The sequence below is a fragment of the Maylandia zebra genome, linkage group LG7 (genome assembly GCF_041146795.1).
Source record: "Maylandia zebra isolate NMK-2024a linkage group LG7, Mzebra_GT3a, whole genome shotgun sequence".
NCBI lineage: Eukaryota > Metazoa > Chordata > Actinopteri > Cichliformes > Cichlidae > Maylandia > Maylandia zebra.
This window is the reverse complement of record NC_135173.1, coordinates 19726665-19739698: the sequence shown is the minus strand read 5'-3', so window position 1 is coordinate 19739698 and position 13034 is coordinate 19726665. Positions and strand designations below refer to the sequence as shown.

General features: G+C 42.2%; 1 protein-coding gene across 5 annotated transcripts in view; it reads right to left on the bottom strand.

The window, feature by feature from the left end:
* The window catches only part of srpk2 (SRSF protein kinase 2), a 72898-nt gene that overhangs the window by 36043 nt on the left and 23821 nt on the right, over positions 1–13034 (bottom strand). Inside the window, exon 1 of one of the 5 annotated variants that reach the window (XM_076886019.1) lies at positions 8923–9637. The exons of the other annotated variants lie outside the window; for them this stretch is intronic. Coding sequence (XP_076742134.1) covers positions 8923–8960 — 38 coding nt within the window. The 5' untranslated portion in view covers positions 8961–9637. Of the gene's footprint in view, positions 1–8922; positions 9638–13034 lie in introns of those variants that run through there. 5 annotated transcript variants of the gene reach the window in all.

Below are 13034 nucleotides of genomic sequence, written 5' to 3'. Positions count from 1 at the left end.
AGGATGAATTTGCTCTTTTTTCTCTCTGAAAAGTCAGAGTGTCAAAGATAAAAAATACATCTTTTTGGGTTTAATACCCTACAGCTTTTTCCCAAAAATATAAATTAAGGAATTAATAATGACTTAAAAAGATATTTACTGTCCCTCCACAGCCTGCGTATCACTCACATGGAGCTTTACTCGTTAAAAATTGCCCCATCTTCAACTAGGTAACAGTACACGAGGCACAAGAGGTAATATGTTCCCATTTTATGGTTCGATGTGGTTAGACGGTTTTCTTGGTCTCGAATTCCTCATATTAGTTTAAATCATATCTCATCCATAAAGAACAAAAATCACAGCTTCTTAATTATTATACAATAGCACACTGGAAAAGCAGAGGTGTGATAAGATTCACATTTGAATGTCAAAAGGATGTCTCATAAATAGCAGTGATCACCTCGCTCTCTCTGGTATGACATATCCAAGCCTGCTTGCAGTTCCCCACTAATGAAATGACAGTTCAAATCAGCCTAATGAATGCAAAGACAAACACGACTGCACTAAATGAAAACCACAAACAAAGCTGAGCTGGGAAAAAACGCTGCAAACTTCCACGTTTTGTAAGAGATATTAATTTTTTAAGTATTTCTATATCACTCTGGAAAGAAACCCACTGCAGAAAATGTTTATTTAATGTGCAACAAAATCAAAGCACACCTCAAAGGCTTTATGGACTCAATTTGTTGTCCTAAATACACTGATCTGGCACAAAGAAAGAGAGACTTGATATTTTATCAAGCACGAAAAGCCAACCAAATCCTTATATTTGAGTTATTAAGTTATTAGTAATTTATTAGATTAGTAGATTAAGATTATGGCAACTGTTACAGCTATTTTTAAAAAAAAGAATTTAAATATTTTTAACCAGTCCTACTGTTCTGGCTTTATAAATGTGTAGATGCAAATCCTGACAGTCGCACATGAATGATTTGGTCTCTCTGCATTGAATTTTTGTCTTATTGTTATTCTGGGACCAAAGCAAAGCTTCTGATCTCTCCTTGTCAGTCATCTTCCCATTTCTGTGTGTGAAAAAAACACTCACTCAACACGGAGCCCGTGCAAAGATACAAATCATTATTTAGCCAAATAATTCTGTCAATCCAGCTGGCCTTTATCACTTCCTATTACTCATTCTTTTCCACTTTACATGTTTTGTTGTTGTTTTTTTAAATAAAATATTAAATAAAAGACCTTAATCTGGAAACTTAGCCATACAAACTAAACCCCAGAATTTAGCCCATTAGTTCTGTCAATCTAGCACCCATTAGACACATTTTTATTCCCCTTCTACCTGTCTCGGAGGGCTCTGTGGCGCAGCCGGAGCGCACAAAGAGCCAGACCCCATCTCTTCTTAGTGGCAGGACATGAGCTAAACTCCATAGGACAAGTTTGAGAGATGGACGAATGGCTGAACAGAGAAAACAGCTCCAGCCTTCAGCTGCAGACTCACAGAACAGCAGTAGATGGACAAGACGAACCAAGCCTTGAATTCCAGCACAAGTCACATGGGGTTGTGACACCCACCTGCTAAGATGCCATCTCAGTGCTCATCTGGTTGGGGAGTATGTGAGCACATAGCCACTGAAGCAAAAACATACCATAACACAGACTAAGCTACATCTATTATGTACAGCTGTGTTTTCAGATCATGTAACACAGATATCACAAATGCAACACTGATGACCGATTACCATATCTTCATCCTCATCACTATTACAAACAAATGAAAATACACTGTAATATCAATTAAGATACTAAATAGTAATAGTAATTACATAGTAATAACATGAGTTGAACGTCTGTCTATTAGTATACCAGTGTATCTGGTGACAATGGTTTCCTAACCCAACCCTGCTTTCACTTTTTAATTAAAAATAATGATCCATGTGGGCTGCCCCTTGGCCAGACTGGCTATCCATATAAACAAACTAAATTTAGAATTGATTACACAACTAAAATAAGCAGTTTAATATATACAGATATGCAGTTATCACATGACTGAGATAACAGGAGGTTTCTAAAAAAAAACAACCCAAAAAGTAAAGAAAACACTGATTATTATCAGGTTATTGGTTTAGTAATTTTCTTCTTATATAAAACAGAGTATTACCTTGTTATTATGGGGAGTGCTGCATTTACTTTTCAGATAACTAAAGAGAATATTCATAACAACTACATGCCAAGTTTACCACACCTGCTTCTAGCAGAGTGTGCCAGCACCAACAGGAAGACACAAAACCTACAGGACTGGATTACAAGACCTGGATCTATTCTGGATCTGACATCCACTCAGAATAACATCCAGTTCATTAAGTTTTCTTTGCAGCTTTCAGTTAAAGGTGGGGCAGGTAGTTTACAGGCACATACAGTCATATGGAAAAAAAAAGTTTCCACAAGACGCTACGCAGTCCTGTGAAAAAGTAACCCAATGATTCAGTAGCTCATGGAGCTGATTACAGCCAAACTAACCTGATTTGTCTTCTGTATGACTTTATCAGTCTCTCACTTCATTGTGGAGGAATTCTGTTCTGCTCTACAATGTTGCTTCAGTTCATTGAGCTTTGCAGATGTTTGTTTATGTTCACAATTTGAGAAGTAGCTCATCTGTTGAATGGCACCAGACGGAGTATCCGTCCCTCCCCACAATGACCCTCGGCCTCCAAGATCCTGTCACTGGTTCACCACTAATCCTTCCGTGGACCACATTTAATAGATACGGACCGCTGCAGACCGGAACACCCCACAAGAGCTGCAGTTGTGGAGATGCTCTGACCCAGCCATCACAATATACCCCTTCTCAAATTCCCTCAAATCCTTACACTTGCCCTTTTTTCCTGCTTCTAACACGTCAACTTTGAGGACAAAATGTTCACTTGCTCCCTAACATATCCCACCCACTAACACGTGCCACAATGAAAAGATAATCAATGTTATTCACTTCGCCCGTCAGCGGCCGTAATGTCACGGCTGATCGGCGTAACTTGCAGCAACACACAAAAACGCAATAAAAATATCACAAAGATCTTTTCACTGCTGAAAGGTCAGCTATTAACCTTTTTTATATCAATACAATATACTGATACTTGTTGTATCAGTACAGTATCACTGATATGAAATGCAGGATTATATGGAATCTTTGGTACACGGTTCAGAGCTGAATAACACCCCCCAACTCGGTGCTGATGCAGGAAAAAAATAAAAAATTCAAACAAGTGCTGCAGGTCAGGAAGACACAACAGCTGAACAGTGTTCTCAGACACAACAGATGAATGTTGTTCACAGTTATGCAGCCGACGGGTGACTCAATCCCACAGGGCAGCGTTGAGGATTGGGTGAACTGCGTGAATACAGGTTTGTGTGTTTGTGTGACTCTATCAGGGGACCAAAAAAAAAAAGTGGTACCTTCAAAAGCAAGCCCGCTATCTTTTCACACACATGCATATGGTAAGCCACACAAACAAACACGCAGAGCACAAACAGGCTATTATCATTCCACTGCTTCAGCGCTGCAGCATCAGCGGAGATTAGTCCTCCGGTGACCTAGCATTACCCAGCACACTGCGCAAATCTGCAGAGAGCCATCTATCTTCTCCCTCCATCTCTCCTCGCCTCTCATCCTTCCCTCCCCCCCCCCTTCCCCAATCATCTTTATCTATCCGAGCCCCTCTCTCCTGAGGATTCTGCCGTCCTGTTTTTTTGCTCTCTGTCTCTATCCTGGTCTCTTTCTCCAGAGTTCTCACTCTGGCTTTATCATCTTTATAATTCCTCTGCGGGATCATCTCTCTCCCAGGGCTATCGTCGTACCATGTCTCTCCACTCGCCAACCCCCCAAACCCTCCAAGAATCTCAAACTTTTCCCTACTCTCTCCTCCATGTCCCCCCCCCATCTCATTCTTCCTCCATTTCACCCATTTCTGCTGAGTATAACTTACAGTGTCGTAGCAGTAAAATCGACTCCAGGAAGACTAATATGCTGATGGCAGATAGCTGTGAACTAATGAGAGGGAAAGGCCCTGTAGCTGCATGCTAACTATCTGCACTGCAGCTTGAGACGTTTTACAGTAAGATAGGGGATGTAAAGAAAAATGTTCTCCCTCGTCTTTTTCTGTTTCTCCTTCAGCAGGGACCTGTATCGTTATGGAACTACAGTGAATCGGCACTGTTAGTGCTGCTCGTTAGAATTAAAGGAGAGCAGGTTGCAGTAAACAATATATTAGCATTTCAAAAATATCATTTTGCAATTACAGGAAAGACCAAAGCAATATTTATTATCTCTCCCAATTAAAAAAAGCGTGTAGTTAAAGAAACAAAGAAGATCAAAATGTATAAGTAGCATTTTATTGCAACTGTATCTGTTAGTTACAGTTTCAAGTTTGCAGGAAAGAAACAGTGTGTGTAAACATATTGAGTCAACAGGGACTAGGGACTGGACACACACACACACACACACACACACACACACACACACACACACACACACACACACACACACACACACACACACACACACACACACACGAGCAAAAGGAAGTCAAGCCAGTTAAAATGCATTTCTGCTGGTTGTCATGTGGATTTAAGGGAAAACGGTCCCACTTTCTTTAAAGCAGAACAAAAACCGTTTCGGTGGTAATTTTTTTTGTGAGCAATTTGCCAAAACTAGTGGAAAAAGAAAATGTGCTTTTGTTAGAAGTGAAGATAAACAAACGCGGAAGCCTTTGTGCTTGGGAAAAGCGTGAGCTCATAAAAGCTTTTCCAGAAGTGTAGGTGTGTGTTTTCAGGGTAAACATGTATTTATTTTGCTTACATTTCCATATACAAGGCGTTAATTAATAATCAATAAGTAATTTAAGTTTCATCCCAGAGCACTGACGGCATCATCCTATCATGCATCTACTGGTGCCGCTACACGACCTTTGAACCTACACTGTAAATCCTACTGAGGATCTCTCACCGGATCAGATGCCCAAGTCCAGATCACATGACCACTGGTGATCGACTTACTACTTGTGAGGTATCTTATTCCTTTCTGCTGCATGTTTGACTCAGTGATTCCTATTGCTGATTAACCGCATAGGACTTCAGTACACGAGGTGGAAATTCCCAGAGTTATTCTGCAGTGCAGAGCTTTGACTGTGCAGTCAGGTTAGACTAGTTTGCAAGGGCTGAAAACTTCATGGTAGTTTCTGTGGGTGTGCATGTAGCAGACACTGTTATTTACATTTGCAATATCACCAAAAGCCCTCAGAGGGACAGGAGAGATTGCATGCATGAGATTCCTCTTCCTCCTCTTCCATCTGTCTCACACTGAAGGCAGGAAAAAGAAAAAATAAAGAGGTGGAAAGAGAGAAAGTAAAATGTAATCTTATGTTTCTTTTCAGCCATGAGCGAGGGGCAGGTGGTAATGGAGGGCAGACGGGCAGGGCAGGGGGCTAGTTTACGAGCTAGCTCCCTGACACGCTTCATTAGCTATTGTCATGTTGCGCCACTGGTATGCCTGCACGTGTGCTCGCGCGCCCCGTTTCTGGGTCGGACTAAAGAAGATGGTGGAGGCCATGTAGGCCAGCCAAAGCTGCATACTCTGCGAGAATGCGATAGCTGCTGAATGTGATGCCTGTCTGCTGCATAGGCCCGGCTTCCTGACCGGTTGGACGCATTCCAGCGCTGCATCCTCGGCAGCTCTTTCTGACCTATTCTTCTAACTCGGGCAGTCTGAAGGAAAGCAGGAAAGAGGCTGCTCAGACCATCTGGTTGTAACTAGCATAACCAGTAAGCTGTGTTTCAACCTGTGACAAGCAGATATAAAATATATACTTGCATTGTGTGGATGCCGATTAATGAAAAACCAGCTACACAATCGCATTCTAATTGGGTGTAGCCTAAGAAGCACATCATGCTTTCGAAGCAGGTATGTGGCATTTACAACAACACAACTGAGTGTTGTTGTAATCGCACCAAGAGTTTAACGTTTCAGTAACTGTTCCTCTCAACAGCTACGAAAATTACACGAACCTCAAGCCAGCCTTTGAAAGCCTTTAAACTCTTGACCTTTGGCTGTTTATTTATTCAACTTGTGTTTAATCCCAAGAAAGTCTTCTAAGGATGTAAGCCCTTAACCCAGCAGCATCCGTTATTATGACCTAAAATGACGTGCCGTCACCCTTCACAAAGTTGCTTTAAGCTGCTCACACGCAATAAAGACGTCAAAACACTTAAATATCCTCAAACGGGCACACACATGCACACAAATACACACACACTTCTCGTCCTCCATCCATCTCCACTATGCCTCAAGTGCTAAGTTACACAACAGGGATCGTCTTCCTAGTGCAGCGTCTCCAGGAGAAATTTGTCACTGCACTGCTTCTTGCTCTTTTCAGGCCAGACGAGTCCATCCGTTTAGCTTAACACACATCAAATCCACTTATTGTGACAAACATATCACTGCACATCCCGAATGAAAAGCACCCCACAACAGTGTGTGGATGCATGTGTGTATGGTTTCATGGCATCTGGGGCACAGATGGTGTTATAGTCAAAGAAACTGAGCTGATTTGTCTCACAAAAAAAGCTAAACATAGATTCTGAAGTTCACTTGACCTTAAAATACAATCCCCTAATAAAGTGCAAAATAAGTCAAACTTCCACACTAGTTCATGTTCACATATGGGGTTAGAAAATAACCAATATACTAATTTCAATCATTACTGCATGTCAGCAGAGTCCAATAATCAAAGCTATTCATATTCAGAGAGAAAACTCAGAAAAGCAGCAAAACTTCACAGCTATAAGTGTGAAATGATTGTCACTGCAGCTCCATGTAATCAATGGCTGACTGAAAACACTTGGTTTTGGCCCATCTGACAAAAAAAACTATATTTCGCATGTGATTAAATAAAACCCTACTTTAAGAGAAAAGTTATTAAAATATATCTTTATAACAATTCTGCTCATTTCTGTTGGGGAAAGCAAGAAAAAATTCTTTGGATGTCAATTTTCTTGTTTATATGCAGAACCTCTACAGAACTACAGCTCTGGTCATAGGAGATGCTTGCAGGAGTTAAAGGAGGCAGCAGTGCGTGCATGAGTGCAACTCTTTGGCGTTACCTGCCGTGGAACAAGAGACTGCTGCATTATTCTTGATTACAGAGAGACTGCTGTGACCCAAACAATGGAGGTAGGAAAATAAAAACTGGACAGAGTAATGAAAGCTGTGATACTGTACATTTGGAGAACCCAAGGTCAGGAAGCAGAATTTATTTGTTTAGATGCTATAAATATGACGGTTTACATGCACATATTCACTTTTATCACCAGCCTATCGTATGTGTGTGTGTGCATCTGATGCCATTTATCAATTTAGTTTGTGAGACCAGTAAAAAGCCACTCTCCTCTGTGCCCAACTGCCCATGTAATACTGCCTGATATTGTTACTGCCCATTTACTTTAGCCCATCTACGTGCCGACTGCGCCATATGTTTTAAGTGTGCCAGTCTGGGACCTGGCACCAAGTTGTGTGGATGGCAGTGGCTCTGCCTGATCGTACTTGGCACGGCATCACTAGCTACCTGAGTCATCCAGTCTGCCTGCTCCTGCCCCCCAGCAACCGTCAAATCGAGCTCTTTCCGCTCTTTTCTGCACAGTCAAAATGGGAATGTGGACCTCTCCCGATTAGATCTGAATGGATATATGTTCTCATGCATTCAGTTAAAAAAGGAAAAGAAAAAAAAAAGCTTTTGCAAAGGTTCGCTTTTAGTTTGACTGCTTGGAAACTACCAATAAACTGAGCTTTTGCTCCCAAACATTTCTCTCATCTTTACTTCCAGAACTACGCAATCAAGACTGGCTTTAAAAACCGGGATTACCTCAGTAGCCCTAAACAAACCAACATACCAACAAACAAAAAAAGCACTGTGTTCACTTTGATCCTGTGGGGTGACTAATTAGGTACGAATAGGTACAAATTATTAAAGAGGGCACAATCTTGACTGAACGAGGGTGAGATAAGGAATGCTTAGCCCTGATGCATGTAGCTGTCATTCAGCGTAGTGTATCCTGTCCTGGCAATTAGAAAAATGTACGGTGTGCGAGTTTCTGTGTATTCAATTAGCCAAGGTGTACCATGTCACTGATAATGCCTGGTGACCTTGCTATTAACACTCATCATTACTGTTTGGTGATTTGGTATGTATATTTACAATGAATTTGCAGTTCATCAAATTATGATTAAGCTGCCTGGGTGTGAGTGTGTTTTGCAAAGAGGTTGTGTTGTGTCCGAAGGAGCAATCGATCGGGAATATTATGCACTAAGGTGCGTCATGTGGTTATCTGTTGTCTCGCACTGCTGCTGAGATGCATTGCTGCTGCTGCTGGCCGTGCTGATGTTGACGTGTGTTGACACTCTTGCTGTGTAAGCTCTGAGCTCAAGCACCACAAAGAGACTGCGTGTGTTCGTATGTGCATGTATTGTTGTCACTGTTCGTATAGGAAATGTTACGGCCTCGAAAGGCAGCGTGAGCTCATGCATCTGTCTACAACAGTGTGTGTGTGATCGAGATGTGTTATGTACTGTACATGCTCATATGTGCATGCAGAAAAGGACGCTCTGTTGAAATGTTACAGAACCATGCAACAATAAACCGTTGCGTTTTTCGCCCTGCTACAGTAACTGCTGTGTGACCCAGACAATAGAAGGAACCAAGGCTGAAGGAACGGAGACAGAAACAGAAAGAGAAACAGAGAGGAGACAAAACATGGAGGTGCTGAGGGGGATGGTGGTGGTGGAAGAGGCTCGTGGGAAGAAACAAAACGACATGCAAACTAACATATCGAGGCAAAATGAGAACAGTAATGAGAGAGGGAAGGAGGAAGATGAGGTGTTACCTTTCAGGGGACGAGGATTTCTCCGAGTTCACGGACATGAGCGGTGCCTGTTAGCCGCTCTCTGGCCGAGGGACCACAGGAGACGGCGAAATGGAACAGAAAGCTCCTTTTTCCCCCACACCTCTTGTTTTTTTGCTCTTCTCTATCACCCCCGGTTGTTTGTCTGAGTAAAGGAGAGGAGAGGGTTACTGCCTCCCCTCCTTCTCCTCCTTCACGTCTTTTTCCTCCTCCTCCTCTTCCTGCTCTTCCTTCCTCTCTGTCTTATGTCCTCTCACTCTAAAGAGAAGAAAGGATGGGGGACGAGGCTCCACAGAGGGCGATAAAAGAGCAGCTACTGTGCAGTGCACAGTCTGTGTGTGTCTGCCTATGTCCCTGTGTGTGTGTGTGCGAGTTGATAGAGAGAGCAGCAATGTCAGTCAGGCGCCCCTCCTCATGTCTGAGCCTCCTTCCTCCCTCCCTTTCCTTCCTTCCTTCTCCTCCTTCACCTTGCCTCTCTCTCTCTCACTTTCCCTCCTTTAACTGAAGCACCTTTTTTCTTGTCTCCCTCTTTTCTTTGTTTCCTTCCTCTCTGGTGTCGCTGGTTGAACCGGGTGATGAAATCTATTCACAGGCTCTCGATCCACAGCGTGTCTGTCTCTGTCGATGCATTTCACCCTTTCCTCTCTGTCTAGCTGGCTCTGTCAGGCCTTCTGCAGCTCTGCACAACAACAGAGCCCAGAGCAAGGCGGAGCATTCCACTTTCTGCGCAGGCAGAGGGGGAGTTGGCTTGTCACACTGACAGAAAAATGAATGCACCTCTCCTTGAGGCATACCCTCCTCCCCCGTTTTCCTCTATTACATAGTCCAGCCCCTCTCTCTATCGCTCTCACAGTCTTCCTCTGTCTCTCTCTCTTTCTCTCTCAATTGCCTTATTACAACATCCTGTATCTCAGGGCAACACAGCACAGATCCCCCCCCCCCACACACACACACACAAAATCTGGCATCTTTTCTCAATTTCTCTAAACCTAATTTCCACCTCTGTTTTTTTCTTGCTCGTAAACGTGCGCCTCGTACTTTTCTGCCCTCTGTGTGCCATCTCTTGGGGCAGATGGGTCTGCTTCTACATGAGTGAACAGCTCACAGAGAGGTAGCCAGAGGGTGCGCCATGATGGGGGGTCTGTGTCTATCTCCCAATCTGACCTCAATATTGCTGTGTGGGTGTGTGGAGAGATGCGTGCACGAGTGTATGCAGGCTTGAAGGGACATTCTGGGGCTTATTTGGCTGATTAGTCATTAATCATAAAACTGCTTGCAGTTTACACTGTCTGTATGAAACGACACTGACTTGTTTGGGCTTATATCCATAAAGTGTTTAAAATGAAGAGAGATTCTGATGGATTATTCAGCTGCGATGTGTTGTTCTTAACACGGTTGCACACCTTTAATATCTCAGTGTTTTTTTAGGTCATCGCAGGGAATGTTGCAAATTAGTAAGCATGGCTGCTTTGACGTTACAGAATGTAATTAACTCTGCACCAGCCTGATGTCATAACTTCTTTTGTATGGCAATTCCATCAGGCTACTGCACAAACACATCTAGTTACTAAATGTATGGCTCTATGGGTAGCAGCTGGTTGGAAGTCGCCAGTTTTGTTCAGACCACATTAGCTACAATTATCAGATAGATGGCCATAAAGTTATCTATATTCATGGTTCCCACAGGACGAACTGCACTGAAAACTGACAGCTGATTTCTCTGAACTTCAGTATGTACCCTCAGCCCCGGCTGAAAATGAACTGGAATCACTTTGGTCATCACTTTGTTTTTGGACACTAACAGGGGTGATTTTACCGAAAGCTTAATTTGGAGTGAACAAAACGAAACATCTACTAAATGATGAATAACAACAAAACATGATCGTGCCATCACAGTACCATTCCACAAACATCGTTACAACCAAACGATCTGTGACTGATTTTATAGATGCTGCAATAAATGTGTTTTCTTAGTAAGCGGTCGAAACATCTGAGAGCCATCAGATGTATGAGAAAAAGAGGCCGAAAGAAAACCAGGAACACAATGATCCTCTTTCTCTCCCATCTCCATACAGTTCCACTTTCCCACATAAAAGGACTACATTAGGCACACATGTCTCAGAGCCAAACTATTGTCCTCATTCTCTGTGGATGTGGGCCAATGGGGGGTAAAGAACACTCTCAGACTCAGCGCATCCAGACAGCAGGAAGAATATTGAGCCGATATGAGAGAGCGCACTCAACTTTTTATTCACTTCTTTTCAATAACCATTTTTGTTTTTGTTTTTATGGTCACAGGAGGTGGGGGAGGGTAGCCGATGCCCACAGCAGAACAAAGGTGTAAGAGTATGACAAATAGGTTTACATACAGTGCACATATTTACCCACTCTGCCCACTATTGTTAGGTTATGCAAAGGAATGACTGTGAGAGGAAACCAAAGCAAAAGATTTAAGCAGGGATCACAATATCAGAGTGAATGAAAGGGTAATCATTTCCAACTATTGTACGGCTAAAATATTTATTAATGCCAACAAATATTGGCTTATGTCACAGTCAATCTGAAAAATCTTACAGGCAAAAACTTTAAAGTATAAGCAAAGGCTCAGCTTCAATGTGTAGATTTGAAGATGAAGGTGAGAATTTTTCAGTTTTCCCATAATTCTTATTATAGACCTGATGGTAAAGCTTGGAGTATAAAATACAGCATCCTAAATGATTCTAGGTAAATGTTTAAAAAACAAAGAAAAACATTAAAAATGTAAAAAACTTTTGTAGGTTTCAGCTTCAGTGACAAGATCAGTGTCCTTTTCTTGTTTTTCTTTCAGGTGCAGAGCTTTGAAGTTACAGGCTGATCATACAAAACAGGCAAATTGGAGATGGCAATATAGTGACTTGTATTTTTATAACTTTTAAGGGATACATACAACAGACTAATTTTTTTAAAAATGAATAATGATCTGTTAGTACCTACATTTTAAATGTTATATATGAACTGTGTCATTAATCCATTTTAAGCAGGGTTCCTTTAGTGACCAGACCCCACCGATCCTTTAATGACTAAGTACTAAACAGTCCCTATTTTGTATCATGTGGTTATTTTCCTTTCATACATGTCTTTCTGAGCTGTACACATTTCCACAGTGGGGTCAGACCACAGAGAAATTAATGGGTACCATCACTTCTAAATCCTCCTAAATTTGATGGGTCCATTGGTACAATCCTGATGTCACCTCTTCATTGAAATAAGTCTTATGTAAGGCATGTATACCTTATTCAAGTAAATCACACATTAACACCTGAGTACACACACACACACACACACACACACACACACACACACACACACACACACACACACAGTAGTATTTCACTCAGGGCATCAATCTGCACACTTAAAGTCTGATTCTTGTTCTATTTTCAAAAGAAGAAGGAGCAAAAGAAGAATAAGAAAGAGGGAGAGGGAGGGAGATGATGACTCTCATGAGCAGATATATTTTAGGAGCTGGTATTGAGGTTGCTGGGAGCTATCTTTATGCGGCCTACTTCTACTCACTGCTTGGTGAATACTGGGGAGAGAAAAGGGGTTTATATAGGCAACACACACTCAGACGTAGACACACACTGGTCTTTTTGCAAATTGCTTCTGGACATACAGTATGCTAAAACAGAGGAATACAGACAGAAGTCAGAGCAATCATATACACAATAAGCATATTCATACACAATGTGCACCATACGTGCGTGGTGGGGGTATGTGTGTGCATGCTAATGCAGGCGAGTGATATGCTGTTACTTTAACAGTGACTGTGCTTTTTGTGTCAGCAGGCTTGTTTGTGTCTGCAGAAACACCGCCCCCAAGTGGAATCACACACACAATCACACACACAAAACAACCTGTCCATGAGTGTGACAGTATGGATGTTTAGACCTGGGCCCTGTGCTTCGTACGTCGCTTACTACATCCAAGATCAAATGAAACATCCAAGACCAAATCATCGCGCTAACTCTGAGCTCGCTATTCCGGTTCCCCGAACACACCTGTTGTTGACGATTAGTACAGCTGGATGAAGTAATGTGAGATCACTGGGTGGC